The sequence below is a fragment of the Tachypleus tridentatus genome, chromosome 3 (genome assembly GCF_004210375.1).
Source record: "Tachypleus tridentatus isolate NWPU-2018 chromosome 3, ASM421037v1, whole genome shotgun sequence".
NCBI lineage: Eukaryota > Metazoa > Arthropoda > Merostomata > Xiphosura > Limulidae > Tachypleus > Tachypleus tridentatus.
Genome location: NC_134827.1, coordinates 3,888,001 through 3,914,501, shown reverse-complemented (window position 1 = coordinate 3,914,501; position 26,501 = coordinate 3,888,001). Strand labels below are relative to the sequence as shown.

Below are 26,501 nucleotides of genomic sequence, written 5' to 3'. Positions count from 1 at the left end.
TTTTCATTTCACAAATTTCCAAATGTAAGGGTGAAATCTGATGAATATGGTGGACGATGTAAAGTTTCATACTGAAGTTCGTTTAGTTTTTGGGCAATAACACATGAGACATGAGATCGGGGATTGTCATGAAGCTGTGTAGGTCCATTGCGACTGATTATTGCTGGATGTTTCAATGACAACTTTTAATGCATAATTTTAAGCTAACAACAATATTTCTCTATTTTTTCTATTATGACTGTTTCTTTTGGGTTTAAGAATGAACAATGGATCACACCTGCTGACGACCATCAAATACTGACCATAAGATTCTTAGGGTGACTAGCTGGTTTGACATATGTTTTGGTACTTCTTCATGGTTAAGCCAGTGTCCGATTCGTCTTTAATTGTCGTAAGTAATCCTTTTTTCATCACAAGTGACCATTCTATGGATAAACATTGTTTTAGTTGCGAGTAAGGAGTAGGGAACAAATTTTAACTTATCTTATTTGATGGTTTTCAATTCGTGAGGTACCCATTAACTGAGCTTTTTTCCCTTATCAAAACAATTGTTGAATAATGAACATTAAGTTTTTCTGAAAGCGTTTTCATGTTTTGGCGGGTATCTGATTCAACTAAGGCCTTCAGTTCTTCCACATTGAGAGCTGGCTGAGGACAGCCGCGAGGCTCATTTTCAAGGTTTGTGTCACCAAAACGAAATCTCCTAAACCAATGCTGTACTGTGCGCTCATTAGCTGTGCCATCACTAAATACATGATTGATATTACTAGCCGCTGTTGCCGCATTGTGACCAATCTTGAACTCGAACAAGAAAATTACACGAATATCAATTTTATCTATGGTGACAAAAATCAATTAAAATATGAATAATCAGTGATGTCGAGAAACCCACTTGTTGAGAAATTTATATGCAAAAACGGCTCGTTTGGGTTGAGAAAATATTTTACATAGAAGGTCGAAACGTTGTTCGCTCTTCTATGTAAAATATTTTCTCAACCCAAACGAGCCGTTTTTGCATATAAATTTCAATTAAAATATGGTTTAGTTTTTGAAATAAGAAAAATAAAGTGAGCTTGAGATGAACCAGATAATATACTATACTATACAATATACAATACACTATATTATTCTGACAAATTTGCGATTATACTTTTCTTTCAGCAGCCACAATTCGAGTTTCAAATTTGCACATTAAAATCCAACATTTCATATGCAACAGCCTAGCAATAATGTTGCACCATAAATGCTAATAAAGAAAAAAGGGACCCCAAAGAAGTAATTTGTAGAGAAACACAGTTGAAATTGTTGTAAGTTATATATATATATATGTATATAATTTTAAACCTTTTGATTACATTGATTATTCAAAGGCAATTAAATCAGCACTATAAATGAATTAAATATCGTATTACTGTTATCGGCTAGATTGTAAACTTGTTGTCATAGTGTATAGTTGTAATGTCTGTGGTAAAATAACCCAAAAAGTTTTAAAGTGAGAAATAACTATATTTTTTTCAGAAATATCGTTTTGTTATTAAAAAATAAACTGAAAGATATCGGATATAAAGACGGAAGATTACAGAAATACCTTACACTATTTTTCAAATAAATATAAAAATATTTTAGAAACTAAGCTATCAAATAAGGAAAATAGTTTATAAACATAAAATAAAGAAGATGTTAATTACTTTAATTTATAATTAGCTAATAATTGTTTAAATGATTTTATTCAATATACCGGGACAGAAAGTCAAAATTTTAAGTATCTGTGTTTGTCTTGGCGTTCCTGCATTATATTTGATTAACTCATCAAGAGAAAGGGAAGAAAGAGGTTGGGAGTTTTATTTATAGAAATGTTAGAGTGGTTTCATTTCTACTCTAAGACATTTAAGGGTACCTGCTTTCCCACCGCTCGTTATAGTCAGTGAAAGGCAGAATAATTAGACGTTGCGGGTGTAAGCACTTGGTTTCGTACCCTCATTTGGTTTCGTATACTTGTTTTAATTGCCAATTTCGTCTGATAAATGGGATATCCCAAATGCATTTGAGTGCTATGACCACAGATACTATTCGCTATGGCAAGAAGTTGACAACCTAGTCTATATATAACGGTAAAGCGATATTTGTTTCATTATTATTTTATATTGCTGATTCAATAGCCTATTAACAATTGGTTTAGTTTGGTGTTTTGTGAAGCAAAGCAACGAGGCTTTCTGCGCTATTAACAATTAATGTAATCAATAGTTTGAAAGCCATTTACTTAACGGAAAATTATGTTGAAAGTGTTGATTATCTCGCCCTTTTCTCTTCTTTTCTGCTCTAGAATGTTTCCATTGACGAATATTCTAATATCTTCATATGCTGATTGAAAGCCTATCTAGCTATTAACCAGTTAATTGGAATATGCTACATCATCATATAATTAATTGCTTGCAAAAATTCCAGAGGCGTAGCCTGTCCAGCAGCTATGAATTTTTAACATGCATGACAAGAAGTACCATTGTGTAAAGTAGACAATGTAATTTATGTAATACTTGTGATACATGTGCCTTAAATATGTAGGATAAACAAGTAATCCTTTTACCCTACAGATTAATATACATAGATCGCAAAGTAATAAGGGTTTTCCTAATTCGATTGAAATACATAATTTCAATAGACATTCATTCAATAAAGTAAAAATGACTATATTTTAAAAAATCTAAAGATTAACATACAGAGATCGCAAAGTAATAAGGGTTTTTTAATTCGATTGAAATAAATAATTTTAATAAATATTCATTTAATAAAGTAAAAATGACTATATTAAAAAATCCGCAATGCAAATTCATTAATAAAAAGAGAAGAGTTTCACATTTTGAGAGAAAAACCTTATTTTGGATTAAATCACGACTTTCAAAATGAAACTGTTGAAGCTGAAGCTCAAACTAAAGATTCCTGTATGAAAATTTATTTCAAATAAATATATGTAACAATAAACAATAGAAAGACATAAAAACATGGGTTGATTTTGAAAGTTTTCTAAAAATTTATATTCTGCTCTTGACAGATATGGACAAGTATTTGAAATAACAAATGCAAACTTGAAATATCTGTTAAACTTTGAATTTAAAAATATTCCTGTTAAAATTTTGATTATAGATCTAATTAAATTTAGATTAAAATGGAATCGTGTATCTATACTCCTTTTAGTAAAGAAAAAAGAGAAATCTTACATAGTTTTAAACAAAGTTTATGATGATATACCTCATCCAAGATATTATTCCCGTAAAATCATTTCAACTTACAATTCGTTTTAAGTATAATAAACTTTTAGGACATCTTTAACTATAAAAAATTCATTGAATAATTTATTCAAATAGAAATTGATAACTTATCTTATAACTGTAATCATAGTGTTTTTAAATGTATCTTTCAAAATCATGTAATTACATGAAGCTTAAAAGTTATCAAAGATAAAGAATTACAGTCAATATCAAAGAAAGGACTAAATACAGAATTTTAAAATAGAAAAATGTAATCTAAAGCGACTTAGAGAAAAATACTGCTAATTATATTCTTAATATAAGTAAATACTCCTGTTATCCGTCATGTTTCTTTTTTGAATGGAAATTAATCTTATTAAGTCATAAAAAATTCCCCTCGATGTGGAGTACGTGGTGAGGGGACCTCCAAAAGGAGGTTAACTTAAAAAACAATACCACCAACGTATTTGCCATGCATGGCAATTCGTGAAGGAGAGGAGAGGATCCTGGTAGTTGAGGGGTCCAACCCTAACACATCACTTTGGCCTTGAATTCCTTGGGGTAACCGCCCCAGTGTTAATCAGCTGGCCCACTTAGGATAGAGTCAACCAAGTACCAGTGTTGAATGTTTTCAACGTGTGTTGTGGACATTGTATCTGATGCTGGTGTTTGGGTATAGTGCTCACGAAATCCTGGCGTTACTGCAGTGTCCTTGTTTGGCACTGTAGTTCGTCCCCTCATAGGGCTCCATGGTGGGTGGGGTCAGTGGGCACGAAAATATTCTTTCTTTATTAAGGATCCCCAAATAAAAATTTAAATAAAATAGTGAAAAACAGTCTATAGGTAACGACTAGGTCTTGAAGATTCTGAACAGCAATCTTTAACTTCTGTAACAACTGGACCTCATTTTCTTATACTATATTCTCTTTGAGATAAACCTTTAGGGCAGATGTCTCCCTTTTTATTCAGAAAGGACTAGAGGGACTTCCATGCTCTCCTAAGTGTGTCAAAAACCTTCGCTCTGGTGACATATTGATGGAATCATCCACTCCTAAACACAGTGAACTCCTCTTGCTTTCGAAGGCGATTGGGGATATACCCATTGAGGTTACTCTCCATGCTACTTTGAATTCGTCACGAGGAGTTATTGTTGAGACGGATTTGAAGAACATCCCAGAGTCAGAGCTCCTTGCTGGTTCCTCCACCCAAGGAGTTTATGCAGGAGTTTATGCATCTTCTCGCAAAGATGGAATTATGATGCCGACCAGTGTCCTAGTTTTGACATTTACATCACCACGTTCACCTGCTACCGTCAAGATAGGTTATTTTAATTTCAAGGTATAGTTATGTATTCCAAACCCTCTCAAATGTTTTCAACGTCAGCGGTTCAATCACTTGAAGACGTCATGACGTGGTTCCCCGACGTGTATTCGTTGAGGTGGCAAGGACCACGATGCTTATGAGTGTGAAACAGACATCCATTGTGTTAATTGTAGTGGCTCTCACCCACCCTACTTTCGTTTATGCTCAAGTGTTTAGAAAAAAAGAGATACAGCATTTGAAAACGATTCAAAACATTACTTACCCTGAGGCTCGAAAGTTATTGTCCACCACTTTACCTCGGACGTTTACTACTGCATTTCGTTCCATTACAACAGTGGGAGTGCAGACAGATCTCGTCTTGCCTTCGAGAGAATCGTTCTCAAACCATATGAAAAGTCTTCTGATCTCCATGGTTAAGAATGTTGATGAATCAGCGTCAACACCCATCTCCGTAACATTCATTCCAGCAAACCCCCAGATCCACTTCTTTGATTCTGGATACAAGCATTTCCTCGGGTACATCTTCTTCTCTGGATCCGAGACGCAAAACAATCATTCGTTTACGTCCTTAGTCACTGGGATCTTCTTTCAACGACAGAGGCCTGCCCAATCAACCATGGATCCATAGAGGTCTATTGACCTACATTGAATAAAGAAAATAAAGAAAAAGGCGTGGTCGAAAACAGAAGGGTTCTCCACCCAATTCCCCTACACATGAATAAAAATGGCCACTTTGATACGGTGAAACTGTCGAGGTTTACGTTTTAATCTGGCTTATATCAAAGCATTGATTGATTCTTACCATCCTGTATGTCTTTCCTTACAGGAAACATTTCTGAAACCTACTGATGCAGACACCTTTTAGCAGTTTTCTTTGTACAGAAATGACAAGTTGTGCGATGGACAAGTGCGTGGAAGGGTGGCACTGTTAGTCGATCAGCATGTGTCCATTCTTCTTTGCCACTCGACACATCCTTGGAGGCTGTAGACATCCATGTTTCCTTGCGTCATACCAACACTGTTTGTTCTCTCTACCTGTATCCTGAAGATACCTATGATCAATCAGACTTTGATGTTCTCCTTGAACAGTTGTCGTCTCCCTTTTTCATCCTGGGGACTTTAATGGACATAATACACTCTGGGGTGGTGTTGATATTGATAAGAGGGATCACTCCATGGAGTGTATGCTCTCAGATCACAACCTTTCTCTCTTCAATACTGGTTCTTATACTTATTTTCATGATAAAGATATATCATGCTCTTATTCGATTGAAACTAGATTATGGATCTCCAGTCTGTGGCTCTGCCAGGACCTCTGCATTGAAGATGCTGGACTCCATTCACCATCAGGGACTTCGGCTCTGCACGGGAACTTTCCTTGTTTCTCCAGTGTGCTTTTAGAATAGATGGTCTGCCATTGTTCCTTTCTGGCTTTCGTATCCAGACACAGGTGGCTGAATTGGGTCTGTCCTTGGATGACGTTGCCGTCTCCACTGGCCAGCCCATCCCACCATGGCTAATTACCATCTTCAAGTGTGACCTTTCTTTGAGTCATCTGAAGAAGGCAGATACTCCCGGTTGGTAGAACCTTCTTATTTGTCGAAACTTTTTTGAACGTACTTCAATCCCCATTTATACGGATGATTCGAAATCGGATGACTCTGTGGGTTCTGCCATGGTTTGTTATAGTTCAGTGGTTGCACACAGGATCTCTACAGTTTTTTGTTCACTACCGAAATGTATGTCATTTTTTTTTTCCCTGGATCACTTATAACCCATACAGTACATGAATTGTATTATTTATACTGCATCGCTTAGCTCTCTATTAGCCCTGGAATCGCTTCACATTAGTTCTCATGCTGTTTATGTTGAAATTCCAAACTGACTGGCCCAGTTCTCTTTATCATTCATTTCTATCCAGTTTTTTCTGGATACTGGGCCACGTCGGTATTCGTGGGAACGAGCTTGCTGACATTGCAATTAACTTTGTCAGCTGTGGTGCTATCACTGCCGTACTTGTAGTGCATATTGTCCAAGTTCTTGTATTAAAGGCTTGCCTCCGAGGCAGTTGGCAGTTGACTTTGAATGAGCAATGTGATAACAAGTTTTTCCAGATTCAACTTTCTGTTGTTTCCGTAAGGATTGGAAGGAGGAACTTGCCCTTGGCTAGGCTCCACATTGGTCACATTTTTAACTCATCGTTTTCTTTTATCTCTTACTGACGCACTAATGTTTGGCCTTTGTGACACTCAAGTCACAATAGCCTACGTTTTACTGTCGTGCCGTTGTTACGACCATGAGCGATGGCACCATTTTAGACATATTTTACCATAAGTTTAGCCTTAATGCTGGGCATTGTCATTGGCGATAGTGACACATACTTTTGTTTCAAAATTTTTAAGGACCATTGACCTTTTTAATTCTATTTAAGTTGTTATACGAAGTTTGGCTATTTTTATTTTAACTTGATTTCTTTTTACATGTTTTACTAATTTTTACTTTTATTTTTTATTTGTTGTTTGGCGCAGATAGCTTGGTTGCTTTGAACCAATAAATGCCAAACAATCAACCTTTTAATTTTCAAACTCCAACAATTGGACATAACATGACCAGGTTTTTTTTTAAAAAAAAGGAAGATGGACCGTGATAGCTTTGACGAAGATTTATCCTGTCTGTAAGACTTCTGTACTTTATTAGAGTCATCAGGTATAGGTTTTTGTAGAAATGGTAGGCATTTCTTTTTATGAAAAGTGCTTTCAATCCTTAAAATGTAATAATCGGAAAGTTAACCACTTTCTGTAGTGTTTCAACTTACTTTTCATCCAAGTACGTTTTGATGTCGCTACTTGTATAGCGTTTACATTCCTCAATTAGACATACATGTCTTAATTTGTCGAAACTGTTGCTAACGTGCACAGAATTACACCATTATTAAAAAAAAAAACTCTCTTTCACATAAGTTTGATTATCTTGTTTGCGATAACCTCGAAACTTTTGGCAATAAAACTTTGGTATTAACTAGAATGCTTTGAGAACAGCTTCTTTGACCTTATCATAATTTGTACATTATTTTCTAAACAGAGTGGCTGTTTTTTTTGTTTTTGAATTTTGCACAAAGCTACTCGAGGGCTATATGTGCTAGCCGTCCCTAATTTAGCAGTGTAAGACTAGAGGGAAGGCAGCTAGTCATCACCACCCACCGCCAACTCTTTGGCTACTCTTTTACCAACGAATAGTGGGATTGACTGTCACATTATAACGCCCCCACGGCCGAAAGGGCGAGCATGTTTGGCGCGATGGGGATGCGAACCCGCGACCCTCAGATTACGAGTCGCACGCCTCAACACGCTTGGCCATGCCGGGCCTTAACAGAGTGGCATAAGCTTCTTGTGCTTTACCAGTTTGTTTTTGTGTTTTGAATTTATATTTTTAAAATATTAAACTCAGGTTCATTTTGTGTTTTGAATGTTTTTCTTAATTGTTCTTTAAACCCTTCTGCCTTTCGTATATTTATATAAATTATTTTGTTCTGATAATTACATGTTGGATAATTCTTATAAGTGTTATGATTGTTTGTAAATCTTTTTTTTAACTGTATTCACAACTACTTTGGGTCTATTTAATGAGGAACAGAACTATTCCATTATTATCTTGTTTTAGATGCTTTATTTAATTTTATTGTTTGTTTGTTTTTTTTATTTTGCGCAAAGCTACTCGAGGGCTATCTGCGCTCGCCGATCCTAATCTAGCAGTGTACGTCTAGAGGGAAGACAGCTAGTCATCACCACCCACCGCCAACTCTTGGGCTACTCTTTTACCAACGAATAGTGGGATTGACCGACACATTATAACGCCCCCACGGCTGGGAGAGCTAGCATGTTTGGTGTGATCGGGATTCGAGCCCGCGACCCTCGCATTACGCCTTAACACGCTTGACCATGCCGGGCCCGTGCTTTACCCGTTAAACACACTGTAAAAATAACTATTTTTCTGTGGGCCATTCCATGGTTTCTGAAACTTTCTCAAAGTGTTGGAAGCATTTATCAATTTCATTTTTATTAAATGGTAATACTATAATATATATCGATTGAGTTTAAAATAGTCATTTTGTCTTGATCGACTGGAATTTAGTCTAATTTTCATTTCTTTCAGCCTAATCTCTCTTTCGGCTTCGAGACGTTTACTCTCTCCTTCAACTTCGATACAGACTTGTTTTGATGCAGGCTTGTACAAGATCGATTTTTTTTTTTTTACTTTTAATTGTATTTCTAACTTATTTTTATCACTCAACTTTGCTTTCTCAGACAACAAATAATCATCGAGTAATATTTTTCTCATTGATTTTTAATCTCTAATTTAAAATTTTGGCAATTTCGAGTAATTCACTTTTGTTACAATTTTCTAGTTGTTCGAGCGAGAGTGATTCAAGAAAACCTTTATAATCAAACATGATCAAGTCTTGTTGGCACTGATAAATTTCGAACATTCGCAATTTCCGCCTGTTTTCTAAATTTGTAGAAGGTTCTTAAGAGTAAAAATAAAAAGTATTTGTTTTACGAAAACGTTAACTTGTTACAAGTTGAAGAAACTCGCGTCATTCGTATAAAAGCAGTTAGCCGAGAGACAGTACTAAAATAATAGTATTAGTCAGTTACAGCTATAAGCCTCGGAAGCTATAATCGTGAATTAATTGATCTGAAAACTACAGAATTTGAGGAGGAACGTTTATAGATTTCGAATACTACAAACCGTTTAATTTCATTGAATTAACTTCGGACGTTAGTATTTCTACGAGGGTATTTTATATTGTTGCTGGTGAAAACTTGCGAGTGCTTAAAGCTTGGGCCTGGCATGGCCTAGCGCGTTAAGGTGTGCGCTTCGTAATCTGAGGGTCGCGGGTTCGCGCCAAACATGCTCGCCCTCCCAGCCATGGGAGCGTTATAATGTGACGGTCAATCCCACTATTCGTTAGTAAAAAGAGTAGCCCAAGAGTTGGCGGTGGGTGGTGATGACTAGCTGCCTTCCTTCTAGTCTTACACTGCTAAATTAGAGACGGCTGGCACAGATAGCCGTGTAACTTTATACACCCCCACGGCTGGGAGGGCGAGCATGTTTAGCGCGACGCGGGCGCGAACCCGCGACCCTCGGATTACGAGTAGCACGCCTTACGCGCTTGGCCATGCCAGGCCTCCCGATCTTACTTCACCAGACTTTTATCCATGGGGAGCAGCAAAATTTGCAATGTATCGAGATCGTCCGCGCACGCTGGATGACTTGAAAGCAGCGATAACAGCATTCATTCTGTCTATTTCAAGCCAGCAACTGATAGCGGTGTTTAAAAACAAAATAAGAAGGATCCAAGTCTGTATTGATGCCAACGGGGGTCACTTTCAACATTGTTTATAATTGTCATACATATTTACCTCCTGTCTTCTATATTGAAACATGTCTGTTAATAAATATATAAGTGTACAGTGACATTCCGAACACCCTGTATAAATATGTATGTATCTATGTAATATAAATGTTTTTTTTTTCTCAACTCAAATCGATTTAATGTTACTACTATTCGTTTATTTGAAATTGGTAAACACCAATAAGTTAATATTGTTTAGATATAAAAGCAGCATTATAAGACATTACTGTAATAAATATTGTCTGCCGTTAAACGGCAGATTTGTGTAGAGTGACTTTAATTTTAGATATTTTGGAAGTTACCGAGTAAAATTTGAGCATGTTACCAAACGTTTATATTCACTCAGAGCTTTTTTTCGGAGTTATTTTAGTGTGTGTTTTTTTCGTCGTTAAAAGAGAAATTCAGGCCACTGCGTCATTGAAAACCGCTTTATTAAAAGCAACTACAAGTTCTTCTTATCCAACTATTGCAAAGACGCTGTATGTATCATTCCAGATGGCTCGTCCTTATATGGAAGTTGACGAATACAGGTAAAAAAACAATTCTCTCTATATTAAATCTATTAGGAACCATCAGCTATCCTGTCAATAAAAATTAATAATGATAATCTGTTGCCACTCTCACGTGATCTCGGTTCGGTCCTTTTGTATGTTAACACACTATAATTAGGCTTTCAATACCCGTGAAGAGTAGAGGACACATAAGCCACTATGTAGCTTTGTGCTTAGCTAAAAACAAACAAAAGCACGTAATATGATGTAAAATAATGTCGGAAAATTGTGACAGAAAAGCCCTTAAACTCAAATAAAAATCATTACTGTGTAGTACAAAATATTAAAACAATAGCAGATGCTAACAGGGAAGACGAAGTAGAGAATGGTTATATTTTCAACAATATTAGAAAAAAACTATATTTAAAAAACCTGGATGTTCATCCCACGCTCCATTTGTTACCTATTCGTTTGTTAATTATGGTTTTCTTTCGTTAATTGTAATATATTTTAAATTATCATCACGTAGTATTTTAAATCTTGTTGTATTCTTTTTACTATAATAAACGTTTATGAAAGTCATTACAGAGTGCACGAAAATTGTATATAACGTAGAAGGACGTCACAAGTCAATAATAAGGTTGTCTTCTTTCACACACACACACACACACACACGTATGAAGATCTATTGATTTAAATTAAATAATGGACTACCTAATCATGTCCCTTAAAGATAAATACATTATACAATAACAGCCTTAGTCTAAAACAAACCACGAATAAGATCCGACATAAAATGATGCAGTGAATTTTAAACATAAAATTATGCGGTGTATTATGTTCAGTTTCTTATTTTTAATTTCTGAAAAATTTAAACATTTTAAAAGTGTCTTGTATATAAAATATGTACATTACTTGTTACACTCTGAAAAAAACAAAATATTTTTGGCATGGCTAGAAAGGTTATTTCTGTTGAAATTCTTGACTATTTTTCGCTAGGCCATTAATTTAAAGTTATTTGTACCTGTACTGCTAGAAACCGGGTTTCGATATCTATGGTGGGAAGAGCACAGATAACCATTTGTTTACCTTTGTGCATAATAATAAAACAAACAAACAAACAAGTTAATCTTACTTTGATCACATTGTTTCTTATGCTTTTACTTATATGCTTTGTAGTTGTTTTTGCTGGGTTTTTGAATTTCGCGCAAAGCTGCATGAGGGTTATCTGCCCTAGCCATCTCTAATTTGGCAGTGTACGACTAGAGAGAAGGCAGCTAGTCATCACCACTCACCGCCAACTCTTGGGCTACTATTTTACCAACGAATAGTGGGATTGACCGTCACATTATAACGCCCCCACGGCTGAAAGGGCATGTTTGGTGCGACGGGGATTCGAACCTGCGACCCTCAGATTACGAGTCGAGCACCCTAACCACCTAACCTTACATGTCTTGTAATTCAGACAAAGTGAATATTTGGCTATTTGCCTCTGTCATAACGTACCCTTTCCTTGGAAAGACTTAATTTGAAGTATGCAAGCATACTACGTTCTCTTATCATTTATAGTGATACATTTTTTGATTATTGATTGTCTAGTTTCCCCGCTGTCATCGCAATAATATGCGATCTATTTTCTTGTTCTAGCAACATAAACTGTTATTTTGTTAGATAGTGTCTTCTATCTACACAGTATATCTCGGAGTATTTTAAGCATAGGTTAAAACTGCTTGGAAATAGATTATCCTTTGCTGGCCGGACTTTAGCGTCAAGTGTTTCTGACAGACAACCAATTCTGTCAGAAGACAGAAGTCATGAGGTGATGCTGTCCGCTTGGTAGTTCTAGAAAGCAAGCTGATGTTTGAAATCCTTGCGCTTTCTTTGTATATAATATCCAATCCCGAAACTATGAGTTATGAACAGAAAACATTCAATGTGACAGGTTATCACGTAATTTGAAATGACAGACCTAATAAAGAATCGCCTGAACGAAAGATCATATTAACTACATACAAAAGACCTCTGCAAATGCAATACATTTTAACTTTACAAATGAAAATATGTGAACTCCCAAAGTGCAGTAATCAAACAATAACAGTAACAGGAATTTACAGCTCTCCAAGCTCATCACGTTATATACAGTTATTAAATAATATTAAAGCACATACAGTAAACTCTCATTGTTTCGAAGTCGCTAGAACCGAATATATCACTTGTATCGAAGTTGTTGACTGGTCCGGCCAACCATATAAATACATAGTAACAAAAGCCCCTTGAACCGAACTGCAAGTATCGAAGTGTCGGCTTGTAACGATGTATAATTATAGTCCCTAGGGTGTGAAAAGCATCAATATTACATCCTTTGTATCGAACCAGGTACGAAGATATTTATTTTTCTCTTCTTCCCTAAATTAATTGTCACCGCTGCCGGCTCCCGACCACCCGCTACGCCGCTAGCAAGTGCAATTAGTCAGTCTCCGCGCAACAATGTCATCAAATCATCAAAATCTTACACTTGAGAAATAGCGGACTGCAGATGGGGTAGTAGATTAGCCTACCAATGTTTTTACAATTATGGTCAATAACACTTTAAACCCCTGCCCGCCCCAACTCACCCGCCCTCCCAGCAAAAATTAGCTTAGATATAAAATTTTCAGATTATGGCTTGAGTAGATTAAGCCTGCATGCTGTGGCCTATAAAAGGCTAATCACAGTCAAATTAAACAGATCATTAATCATTGATCATGGCGAAGCGCAAGCTTGTATCGATAGAAACTAAAATTACAGCAATAGAAGAAGTTGAAAAAAAAGTTAAAACAAAAACAGAAATAGCAAAAGCATTTTATGTGCCTCCGAACACTTTGTCAACATGGTTGAAAAATAAAGAGACCATATTGTCTTCTCGAGACAACTTTTGTCCCAATAGAAAACGCATGCGAACTGCAAAACATTCTGACCTAGAAGCGGCATTGCTTCTGTGGTACAAAAATGCTAGATCAGAGAATGTTCCTACTCTGGGCCTGTTATGCAAGCAAAGGCAAAAAAACTTGCTGATCAAATGGGAATCACTGACTTTTGCATGTGTGATGGGTGGTTAACCCGATTCAAAAAAAGACACGACATTCAATTTCGTACGATCTGTGGTGAGTCTGGTAGTGTAGAACCAGAGCAAACAAACCAGTGGACATCAATAACACTGCCACGCCTGCTAGAAAACTACAGCCCACTGTGACTGTGCTTGAAGCCATGCGACTGCTACGCTCTGCCTGGTCATTGGTAAAGCAATCAACCATAGCCAATTGCTTCAGAACTTGTGGCTTCTCCTCTCCAGAGCCAGCAGAAAACAGTGAGGACCCCGAGGATGACATACCATTGGCCCAGCTCTTGACACGGCTGAATGACTCTGGGTTTACGGTGGATGGCACAGCAGAGGACTACGAGACTGCTGATAATGATCTGATCACTAGCGCGCCCCTGACAGACAGTGATATTGTGGCCATGGTGCAAAAAAACAGACACCAGAAAATGACAGTGAAATTGAAGATGACGACAATGAGGAACCCCCATCCCAACACATTCTGCAACTCGTGAGATGTGCCTGCAACTTCAGAGATATCTTGAACACCAGGCTAACGCAGGACAGTTTATCTCTCAATTAAACATGATGGAGCGTTTTGTGACCAAGTGCCAGAGGGACAGCAGTTCGCAAAAAGCATTGTGCAATATTTCAAGTGACTCCAGTTAGACGTTCTTGCTGGTGTTTGTATCCTGTACATTATAATTACATATATCTATATTATGAATGTTATTTTTTTTACAAGTGCTGTTAATTGTACTTTTGAATTTCATTAAATGTGTTTTAAGTGTTTACACACGTGTGACTTCTGAGTCTTTAATCCAATTACCGGTACTGCAACAGCCGTCAGTTATAGGGCCTACCATTACCAGACTTGGCTAGTGAATGAAAAACAATCCTTTTTAACGAACTTCTTTTGTAACGAACAATTCTCTTTGGTCCCTACGACTTCGTTACAACGAGAGTTTACTGTAACAGCAAATATATAATTACTGGAGATTTCAAAAGCAAAACAGTTTTGGCTGTACAGTAACAAAAACAAATGGGGAAAAATGTGTATCAGACACGTTTTTTTTAATAAATGATACAAAATCAACATGTAACAGCAATTGCCATAATACCAGTGACGTACTGGATCTTTGTACGTTCCCTACATTTGTTCTTCCATCTTTTATATCATTCAGTGTGGGTGAAGACTCGGACGGCGACCATTTGATTTCAGGTGTCTTTTATCTCACACCAGATCCAAACAAATGAAAATTCTCAGAAAAATGCAACTATAAAAACAACAACAGAAAAACTGACTGAAATACGAAGTTGAATCAAATTAATTCTTCAAACCGAACCTCCTAATGAGCAAAACCTAAATAAGAAATAAACTGCTTCTTCTCAATAATACTGGAGACTTTTATATGCAAAAACGGCTCGTTTGGGCTGAGAAAACACTTTACATAGAAGAGCGAAACGAGCCGTTTTTGCATATAAATTTCTCAACAAGTGGGTTTCTCGTCATCACTGAATACTGGAGACTAATAAACACGGCAGAAAAATGAATTCCAAAAATAAACATGAGGAAATCCTCAATAGCAGCGGCATCTGAAATTATTTTAGGCGGGACTAGAGTAAACTAATCTATAAAATCTTGGACGTGTTCAAATACATAAAACGTAAAACCTTTTTGATTGAAGTCCAAAACAGTAATTAGACTTCAAATCAATCAAGCGATGACGGAGCTATGACCTAAATTTTTGTAATTAAGAAACTCAGAGTCATTCTATGAGTCACTGCTGCTGCTAATTAAACTGCAATACTAACGTCACATGAAAACCACACAAGTTGCTAACACACAAAGTACAAGAACGCAGAATACTAAGACAAGAATACACGATAGTAATATATTACGAAACAAAATCTAAGATCAATATAATAATAAACTAAATCAGAAATAAATAACATAACCACAACAGTGGTACAACTACTGTTCACAATTAAACACAAAAACAGATTTTAAAGAATTCTGGACATGTAAAAAGATAGCTTAAAATAAAAGAACAAACACAATAATATCCAGCATTCAGACACGATAACAAAATTACATACATAACTAAAGAGAAAATAAGTGCTTCTAAAGAACAGCTACAAACAACTTTTAAAACACCAGGCGAACCAAACATGAATAATCATTTTCTAAATACAGTAAGTAATTACCTAAATGTTAATAGCCATCTACATACGTTCAACTTCAACTAAACACAGCTCACAGTAAAGTCTACCACCAAGTGAATACGATCAAATAGTACAATTAATCAAACCAATCACAACTGCAGAAGTCATAAGCAGCATAAAAACACTCAAAAATTAAAGCATCACGACAGGTCAGAATATAAAACATACTAATCAAAAGTGGTCTCTGAGTTTGTAAAAGCACTGTTTAATCTATCTACCAAATCAGGCTATATACCTCCTGAAGAAGAATAAACCAGTAAATAACTCGGAAAACTAGTCTTATTAGTCGAACCAGCTGTATAGAAATATTAGTAGAAAAAACAACAACAACTGAACAATAGATTACTCATTTACCTAGAATTAACTTCAAAACTACCATAAATTCAAAATGATTTTAGAAAACCCGATAAGTTACTTATCACTTAAATAGATTAATAGAAGAAATAATAAAAACCACATCATGGTCGGATGTTTTCTCGGCTTAAAGAAAGCATTCGACAAAATCTGGCATAACGGCATCAGATACAAATCGTTCAAAACTGCATTTCCAACTGACATCTTTCACTGGCTATCAAACTTGCTGGAAGATAGGAGCAGCAGAGTATATGTGGAAGGCACTTTTCGAATGGTAAAATGTCTCGAAAAAAGCAAACGTTTGTAAATACTTTGATTTCACTGATGTCAAGTAGAGGTCAGTATGCATGCCTTGCAACGTTTCACTCTCCTACTATGGTGGAACAACAAATATGAACAATCATCTTAAATATTTCCCCAAAAAGACCAATCTAAATGAATTTGGGTCAAATGAATGCCACAAACCACTGTTAGAGTGCAAGAAATCTATAATGGCACCAGACCAGGGCAAATGTGAGGTCGTCGTCAGATTGATAACTATCATGTATGTTTCAGATCTGTGTCCAGTGAGCTTAATAAGTGGAAGAGGATATAAGATCTTTTGTCTTTAACACGAACCTCAAGTTCTCCAGTAGTACGATGATCCAGAAATATGTAAAACTTGAATTTGAAAAGACCAAAATAATTGTGATCGATTTAGAAGATCAAACTGTGGCTTTGACACCAGACAACCTGTTAACCAATACTGCAACTGAGAGCTACATCTCCATGTCAAGTTATTATGCGATCAGTTACTGGATCCTAAAAAACAAAGTTCCTGCTGCGTACGAGGTCAATGAACAACATGTTAAGCTGGACACTTTCAAGTATATGAAGGAACATCAAGACAGCTCATGAGTCATGAATTTCAACAAACACCAACAATATTAACATTGCAGTATCGGTGTATATTCTGACATGGATTAGCTGCATTTCTTACTCGCTGCAATTAGTCATCATTGTCGGCTTAAAATAGCCTACCGTTGCAAAAATAATTTCAGTGGCTAAACGCCTTGTAGGCTAATTCAGGCACTCTAAGGTGGTCACCAAGGCCCTTAAAGGCAATCAAAAGAAAATGGTTAGAAAAAAAAAAGATCCTCCCCATCCAATCACATTTAAGATGTCGTAACACGATGTAAATCTAGTCACATGATAATGATGTGGTTGCTTAAATAGACAGTGGAGCTTGTTTACGTAATTCATGTTGACTCTGTAACAAAGTTCTCACAAAGGACAACGCTAGATCTACGAGAAAACGTATGGGAAACTTATTTCGTAGTATAATATTACATATTAAATGTTAGACAGAGGCTTCTTCTGGTTTAAGTACCAGTTCTGAAGTTTCTTTTCACCTAAAATATCTAATTTACATTTATTGCTTAGTATATATATATATATACACATAAACCTTTTTAAAAGTTGTATTTTACGTCATATATGATGACATCCAAATAGTGACATTACATGTATAAGTTTAATTTTACATATTCTCTTTCAGGTTAGCAGCCTATACTATTACCTAATTACTAACTTGTGAAAGGAGCTTGTAACTTTATTATTATTCTCGTCTTGTTATCTGTTCAGGTACTTTATAAAATTTCGAGCTTCAATTGCAGTGTGGCCATATTACGGGTGTGTAGTCAACATTTCTGAGCAATATCATGAGTTTTTATCAGGCTGTATAGAGTGCGCTATCTTCAAAATTTACCACGTAAGGGTTATTGTGCACTGATTATTAAAAAACAGACTACCAGGTCAGTAAAGATCCATCCTGACCAGTTATGATCATTCAACTTATGCTACTGAGTGTCTATTAAAACGAGTATTACCGTAATTTCACTCTTACTGCTGTACACTAGATATAGAAATTGCATTTCATGCTGTTTAAGTTTTAATTCAAAAATTGATTTTTAAGAATTTTAATACTCTCATTTTACTTTTAACTTTTTACCAAATGTTTGGCGCAGATAGCCTAGTTGCTTTGTGCCATAAATCTCCCAACCCACCCACCGACCCAGAAAAAATTACATAATAAAGTGAAATAATATTAATATAATGGAATATGAACCATACATAATGATAAAATAGCCTTCTAAATTCAATTAAGTGATAACACATTCCATCAACGAGATGCAGAAACTAGAAAAACCTAGTTCTTTTGTTTGTTTGTTTTTTTAATTTCGCGCAAAGCTACAGAACGGCTATCTGCACTAGTCGTCTCTAATTTAGCAATGTACTTGGTGCGAAGGGGATTCAAACCTGTAGTTCTTTTGAAAACTCAAAAAATAGTAACTGATGATGCTAGATAAGTCTAACGAAATGTAGTTAAAAAAGAAAAACAAACGGTTAACATATTTACTTATTAATACATAAATAAATAAATCCATATAGTTCATTGAACTTGTTGCAAGTTTAGAAGCCTATCAGAGTTTCTTTATGACATAAAAAGTCTGAAATGTTGCTGATGCATCCAATTTTCTCCCATTGGAGGATAGACATCACCTTCCTTGGTCACAACAAAACGTCTAAGTTTCTCCCATGACCTTCCTGAGTCCCTTGACCAAATAAAAACAAACTAAAAAATATAAACATTACTTTAAACTTGGAAGAAAGCTATTAAAGAAAAACATTTACGTATGATAATTGCTTAATTTCATTTTAGCCTAAATGTTGATTCAAGGTCCAATTCACACTTTATCTTAGCACGAAAATAAATTGTTCAAATTTTGTACCAGAGTCAGCCATTCAGTACACAGTCACAGATTTCAAATCAGAATCTCTTTTCACTAAGTTAAACCACTTAAAACTTGTTTTTTATACGTTATTTAATGATCAACTACTATATTTTTATGTTCATACAATATCCTGTGGTGTCATATTAATAGTTTTTCTGAAAAAAACAGAGTTCAGGCAAGAATTGAGTTTGTAACCCTACTAACTGGGTAAGAAACTTTAGCCAATTAACCCAAGGCACATAATGCTACAAATATCAATTTTCATTTATTGATTGTTACATGCAGGAAACAGCAAATTTCATAAATTACATCAATTAAATTTTGAAACTCAGAACTTGTACTACTAAAAAGGAAGGCCATCTTGGCAAAAAGATTAAGAGGTTCCACTCTACACCTTGTGGGCATACATACTGTAGTAATTAAGAACTAAACCAGCTTTAAGAGTCATTTTTCATTGGATATGGGGGATAATGCACATCTTGGGGTAACTTAAGTCCCCCAACCTTCTTCTTGCACTACTACATTTATGATACTTTTCACCCAATTCTGTGATTTTTTCTGGAAAAGTACAAACTATATTGCTGCAGTCCTAATATTAACATACCATTGAAAAGATAACTTGTTTTTATAAATAAATAAATGTGTTTGTCATTTCATAATAACTTCTTGAGAAAGAAATAATTATTTCACTTAATATATTAAGCTGAATTAGTAATTAATATTACTTTTGATTAGGTCTGAATTGATAGTCTGACTTTCTAATATAAATTAATAAAACTAGGCAATAAAATGTGTAAAACTAACAGTAGTAAAATACTGATTATCTAAGAAATCAAGCAGCTACAGTAAATTATGAAAATGTTTTGAAAATGATTAAATAAACACACACATCATATCTGTCTTCTAATCACATTACAGAATGGTTACTTTTATTATAATACATTTATTACATTATTAAAAAAAAACGTTCCAGAAAAATACAATATTACAAAAAAATCATGATACTCAAATCCTTGTATTTATTTTTTCAACAGGAATAAGAAGTATTTGTACAAACCAATCATAAAGTAAGAGATGTCAACTGGACACTGAAGTATCACAAAAGTGTTTTAGTCAAGATTTCATAGACCATCCTTCTCCTGAAATAAGGCATGTGGGCCTGCAAACATAAAGTTGTAAGGTATATGTTAAATAAACCATAGAACAGTGAATTTTAATATCAATTTAGCACATAAAAATATGTCAACCAAATTAAATCAGAACAAGACATAACTATTACACTTATAACTTGAAATATAAGCTGTATAGGTTTAGACATTTAAAAAAATTTAGTAGTAAATTGAATTTCCTCTACATTACTTTTTTTTTTTATGTAATCACTTGATACCAAATAAAATTAGATAAAATATCAATTTAGCACATGAAAATATGTCAACCAAATTAAATCAGAACAAGACATAACAATTACACTTATAACTTGAAATATAAGCTGTATAGGTTTAGACATTTAAAAAAATTTAGTAGTAAATTGAATTTCCTCTACATTACTTTTTTTTTTATATAATCACTTGATACCAAATAAAATTAGATAAAATATCAATTTAGCACATGAAAATATGTCAACCAAATTAAATTAGAACAAGACATAACAATTACACTTATAACTTGAAATATAAGCTGTATAGGTTTAGACATTTAAAAAAATTTAGTAGTAAATTCAATTTCCTCTACATTACTTTTTTATAATCACTTGATACCAAATAAAATTAGACGTTTGTCACTACAGACACATCGTTATCTGCCATTTTCTTCTACTTTTTATTTCTTGTGTAACACACAAGATACAACTATCTTCACTGCTCTTAATATCTCCCCTGTTTAATGGTTTCTTCATTTTTTTAAAAAAATCACAGCTAGAACTCTTACAATTTTATTTTTAAACAAATAAAATGAGCATTTTTTTCATGTTTTGTTCTTTAGCATTAGTAAGATTCTAAAACTTGGTGTGTAAATGCAAGGTTGAAACAAAGGGCAATACGAACACAATTTTTGCTGTTTTATATTTAGAGTCCTGTCTTAATAAATACATAAATATATTTAAACAAAAACGTAATGTAGCTCTTGAGAGTTTATTTACTTTTGATTTAAACCTAATTTATTTATGAGACAGTAATATTAACTAAACAAACAATTGGAGTAACCTGTTCAATCAAAAGAAAAATTTACAAACCTGAGTAAAGTTTATCTTTGCTCTACGTGTCACATATTCCGCATACTTGCACGTAAACATTCCACAGTCACTTCCGTTCATCTGGTGAGGAATATCCTTGAAGAAAAGAACTTTAAAAGTTAAAAGAAAGAAAGAAAAAATAGGAAATTCTATATATACAATAAATATGTACAGTTAAATGTCTTAAAAGAATGTAACATACAATGAAATAAAATACTTAATCAGACATGCATCTCATGCATGTGGGTTAAACAGCAAACTCAGAGAATCCAAGAGTTCAGATGTAACTAACTAGGTGGAGGGTAGCCAATAAGAAGTATCCATTTCCATAAGGGCTTTGACTGGCTCCTATAACAACAACAGGATTGACTATCACTTGTATAATGCACCCACAACTAAAAGTATGTAGTGTGTTCAGCAGCATCACACTGTGTAAATTTGACTTGCAGCTTAAAATGCTAACCATGAGACCATGCTCTACCCATTCTTGAAAACATACGACAAACCTTGAGTGAAATTATCAGATTGCACAAAATATTTTCTTTATTGCAATACTGCACATCAAGTTTTCATTTCACAAAGGTAACTTTAGAATACTAGTTATAATCTTTGGTTTGGAGTTAATGAATAAAACTCTTTGCAAAACCAGTTATTTTTATTCTATAGGACTTTAGTATATGTGTGTTTTCTTATAGCAAAGCCACATCGGGCTATCCGCTGAGCCCACCGAGGGGAATCGAACTCCTGATTTTAGCATTGTAAATACGTAGACTGCTATACGAGCAGGGAGCACTTTAATATATAATAATCATAAATGGTTAAACAAATCACAATTAACTCCTACTCCACATGATAGGTCTCTTACAGAATTTAAATTGCTGATTTGTTAAACTTATTAATAACTTTAAAATGTTTGTAATTTGATGCTTACAAATAGGGTACTATCAACAGCTTGGAAGTTTGTTTAAGTATGAGGCAGGAAAAGCCAATTTGGCTCAATATGAAGTTGTAAATAAGATTTCAAGTCTACCAAAAATAAAAAGTTACTCTAGTGATAAAATTGGTCTATATGTATACATATTGTTGAATTTTGAGGATTTATTTAAGTATTATTTGTAACATCATAAACTGTGACACTTCTTAATATTTCCACATGAGATGATGTACCACCAGACTATTTTACCTATATCTTTTGTAAGTATATTCTTGAAGTTAAATGGTTGTTATACAAAAAGACTTATATTTAAAGACTTATATTCTGATGCTTTGCTATAAAACTCAGCACTAGCTTCATTGACCTGTGGCTCTTTTGTAATGATATCAGACAGAACTAGTCTCAACTGTAACGAGATGTTGGTCCAGTGACTAAATACTTCGAATATCTAGAAACTAAAAAGACTACAAGGCCATAATTACTAGTTACAAAGAAGTTTTTTCCAAAATGGTAATTTGTTTCTGTTACTTAATTTTTTTAATGAATTCATGGTTATCTTTTCAAACTACTACTAGCTTTTACATGACTCTGGAAGAATCATTAGAGAAAATCACATTGATTAAACAAAATATAACATGAAAAAGTGTCACATTTCCATTCTGATTGTGTATATTAAAAATAAAACTTATATTATGTGCCATTACCTCAGTTACTGTAAATTTCACCAAAATACCATGTGTTACCAATGGCAGCATTGTTTCAGACTTATCTGTGCTCATTGATAAACAATATAGAGCAAGCAAGAGTAACATTTCCAGCCATTCATATACAACAAAAGCTATACTGAGAATGCACAATTTCACAGTTAACCTACACACATTTCATAAAATCTCAATTTGTTTTATAATTACCAATTACATTTCTTGTTTTCAAATATGAATCTGATTTTGCTTTATGTGTAGATGCCTTGTCATTATACTGTAATGCAAAGAGGTGTGAACAAATATTCTTTTATATTTGTTAAACATATATTATTTACAAGAGGTACTATTTAGATACTTGTCTGCATCATGTCCTAATAAAAATGAAAAAGACAATAAAAAAAAATAGTAAAGTACCTTCTCAGATTAAATAAGGTACAAAATATATAGCAGTTAGTCCTATAATGGTAACATTACCTGTATGAAAGCATCATGAATATAATAGCAATTTGGTAATGTACTATAACATACCTTAACAATCTCCAATGACCAGTCACTCATGTCAAACTCTTTCTTTTTTTTATCCAAACTTTCCTCTTGTAAATAAGTTCTGTAATGTAAAATAATTTTAGGACTAATCTGAGAGATGGCAACATACCACTTAAACAAGTCAACAAAGGTCTTGTTCTGAATTTTGCACAAAGCTACTCAAAAATGTTATGTTAAAACATAAAGAAAATATTTTCTGACTGAAACCTTTAAATAAAAAAGAATAGTCCAAGCTAGTACAATCTGGGCAATTAGTAAATTTTGCTCATTGTTGGGCTCATTAATCGAGTGTATTAAACTATTTGATTATTCTTACACAAGTTTGATATTAAAAAAGTTATTCTCACAAAATGTTAAAATTGGTTTTCAATACCCAAAGTGGTCAAAGCACAGTTAGACTATTGTGTAACTTACTACTTAACAACAAAAACATATAACACCAATATTCTGATTATTTGGAATAATAAAAAAACATTAACAACTGGAAACCATAATTCTGATTAGTTGATTAATTTCACAAATCATGACATTAATTGAGATAAACAAACTTGAATTAATCTAAAATAAAAATGAACACATTTAAATTGTGTTAATGATACGCCTATGTCCCCACTAATGCTATACTCTATGGTTAAACGTAGATGATGATGATGATATAATATCTAGTCAGAAGACTAGTGGTGGATTTTCTACATACAAGTGATCTATTGTCCTTGACATTAAAAACTTTATCAGGTCTAGAACTTTTTATATAGTACCTGTTGTATAAGTTTCTTTCATATACATTCATTTTGTACTGAAGTTTCATGTTCACAAGGTAGAAGATTTTCTATGATGTAGCAACACTTTGACCTTAGCCTCTTATTCATGACTTTTAAAAGTTAATGAGGTCTAGAACTTTGTACATAGTACATTTTAAACATGTTTGGACAAAATCCATCCATCCAGTCTTCAGATATCCTTTCCAACAAATTGGAATGGACATATAAGAAGATAAACATGGGCATTCATTATGCCCCACTTTGCAATGCTTTTCAGTGGAGGCATAAAATTATAATAGCAATGTCTTGAGTACTGGATACTAGCTATTATACAAAAATAAATCATGGGAAAACATAGTTTATCAACAAATTTTATTTAAAAAACATAAAAACAAGTTAGAACTGCACCATAAAAGAAAACTATTATGTTTCATAAGTGAATATTTACATACTAGAAATTTTTAGTTAATCAAACAGGGAAACAAGAAAAATTTGGATACATTACTGCTGTGGGATGCCATAGATGCAAGACATAGTACCACAGACAAACATATTTTGCATCTATGTCTTTTAATTCACAGCAAACTCCTAACTATCTAACACACAATGCCATCATAATTTAAAATGTGGTGGATATTCATGTATTGAGACTGTTAAATACAGTCAAATGACACAGTACTTTAAAGAAAGATGCCTTCAGTGTTATATAGAGAGTGGACTATCTTGCCACTCTAGAACATCCTCATCTGCAAAGTGAAGATTATGGTTGCCACTGAATTCCCTTCAACATACAAATTCACTACAATGAAGCTAAGCATATCTCTTTATGCCATTAACAACATACGAAGCAAGTATTTAAGTCTGATAAAAGTTCACAAACTGAAAGATTTTAGGCTTCCAACCACATCCTAAAATCAATGGGAATTTTTATTTAAAAAAAAAATGTCCATAGAAACTGAAATCATAGTAATTATATCCAACCACACACACTCTTCAAATACATCCACTGCAGCTTTAATGAATTTTATACCTTAGGTCTGTTTAAAATGTATGTGCACATAATCAGCCCATTGGATCGAACTCCTATTGTAGAAGGAATATTAACTACAATTCCAAATGTGCTACATGCATTTAAATAAAATGTGGTAAGCTTTTAGTAAGTGTACAAGTTTATTGTAAACAAAAAATGAGGCATGTTGCAAATGTATTTGCACTCAAGATATGTATGTGAATTTACAACATTTTAACTTACAAGTCAGAATGCACATTTTCTTATAGCAAAACCACCTTAGGCTCTCTGCTATGTCCACCAAGAGAAATCAAACCCCCAATTCTAGAGTAGTAAATCTGAAGACTTACTGCTGTTCCACTGGGGGACAATTTGAATGCAAGTTGATATTTGTGTAAAAAAATGAAAATATTTTTTTACCATACAGCTTATATATTGTATCTGCATAAACTTTAAAGCCTTCAAAATACTTATCTACACTTTTTTCAGCATCTTTATACACTGTATTTGGTACTTGCTCTCCTCTACCACAAACCATCTCTATATTACAACGTAGAGTAAAAAAAATAAATAATACCTAACATTAAATATGTAATACCATATTAAATGGCACTCTATATACACACTTTGATCCCACCCATAAATACAGGGTTAAACAGGGTCTTGGAAACTACTGTTCACTTACATGAAGGGTCTGTGGAAACTTACAACATATAATTTAAATTGAGTATGATATTAAATGGAGAAAGCAGTTTTCAAAAATTGTGATTATTCTATAGCAGTACTACTGAGCTAGCTTAAAAAGGTATTTTCACCTCTTCCTTTTCCAGATGTATATACTGTACAGAATGCTGCTTAGTACTTAACACTGTTCAAAAGCACCATGGGGAGTTTAAAATAAGAAACCTATTATTGAATTAAATAAAAAACTATAAAGCAACAATATGAACTAAAAACATTATGTGAGCATTTTTCTAATTTTCCTCTTATTTCTAGCACTAACCTAAGAGCTTTCAGACATTCACTGTTTTGACCTCCCATGGAATCATAATATTTAATTTTTTTATCAGTGAAGTCTACCACCTATAAAGAGAAAGAAAAAAAGAAACATTTTATTAACAACCTTCTTCTCAATTAAATTATTTATTAAAAATATGAATATTCTTACTGTTTTTTAACAATTGTAAAGATATATGATTAAAATAATTATGTTTTTTGAAAAATACAAAAAACGAACAAAGAATTATATTCTAAATAATTATCAGTTTATTAAACATTTTAGTTTACTGACACCATACCACAAAGTAATATAAAAAAAGGCAATGTTCTTATATTTATCATATTGCACACGTAGAAATCAACTGTAGGAAGGATAGAAGTATCATAAATACCAAAGTTTGGTACAATGTTCA

At 33.9% G+C, this 26,501-nt stretch overlaps 2 protein-coding genes across 8 annotated transcripts in view; one reads left to right on the top strand and one right to left on the bottom strand.

The window, feature by feature from the left end:
• The first annotated feature begins 1,875 nt into the window (after positions 1 to 1,875).
• Positions 1,876 to 20,122, top strand: LOC143246233 (uncharacterized). 2 transcript variants are annotated; one of them, XR_013025864.1, is made up of 3 exons: positions 1,876 to 2,111; positions 10,380 to 10,514; positions 19,940 to 20,122. XR_013025864.1 is itself a non-coding variant. In XM_076492597.1 (2 exons), exon 1 carries the CDS (start codon positions 13,722 to 13,724, stop codon positions 14,064 to 14,066), a length of 345 nt encoding a protein of 114 aa, XP_076348712.1. In that variant the 3' UTR covers positions 14,067 to 17,427; positions 19,940 to 20,122. The 2 variants fall into 2 exon arrangements, 1 of the variants encoding a protein (XP_076348712.1); XM_076492597.1 differs by lacking the exons at positions 1,876 to 2,111; positions 10,380 to 10,514 and adding an exon at positions 13,722 to 17,427.
• LOC143246229 (sentrin-specific protease 1-like) overlaps positions 10,399 to 26,501 on the bottom strand; it is a 54,823-nt gene continuing 38,720 nt past the window's right edge. For 3 of the 6 annotated variants that reach the window (XM_076492586.1, XM_076492588.1, XM_076492583.1), the window contains 4 exons: positions 26,093 to 26,172; positions 23,302 to 23,380; positions 21,136 to 21,231; positions 19,803 to 20,064 (listed from right to left, as the gene is read on the bottom strand). In XM_076492586.1, the coding sequence (XP_076348701.1) occupies positions 20,002 to 20,064; positions 21,136 to 21,231; positions 23,302 to 23,380; positions 26,093 to 26,172 (318 nt within the window). In that variant the 3' untranslated portion in view covers positions 19,803 to 20,001. Of the gene's footprint in view, positions 18,746 to 19,802; positions 20,065 to 21,135; positions 21,232 to 23,301; positions 23,381 to 26,092; positions 26,173 to 26,501 lie in introns of those variants that run through there. The other 3 variants (XM_076492589.1, XM_076492584.1, XM_076492585.1) reach the window with 2 other exon arrangements.

Coding starts and splice junctions, on each gene's coding strand:
- LOC143246233 (XM_076492597.1), top strand. CDS start 13,722: ATGCGACTGCTACGCTCTGCCTGGTCATTGGTAAAGCAATCAACCATA.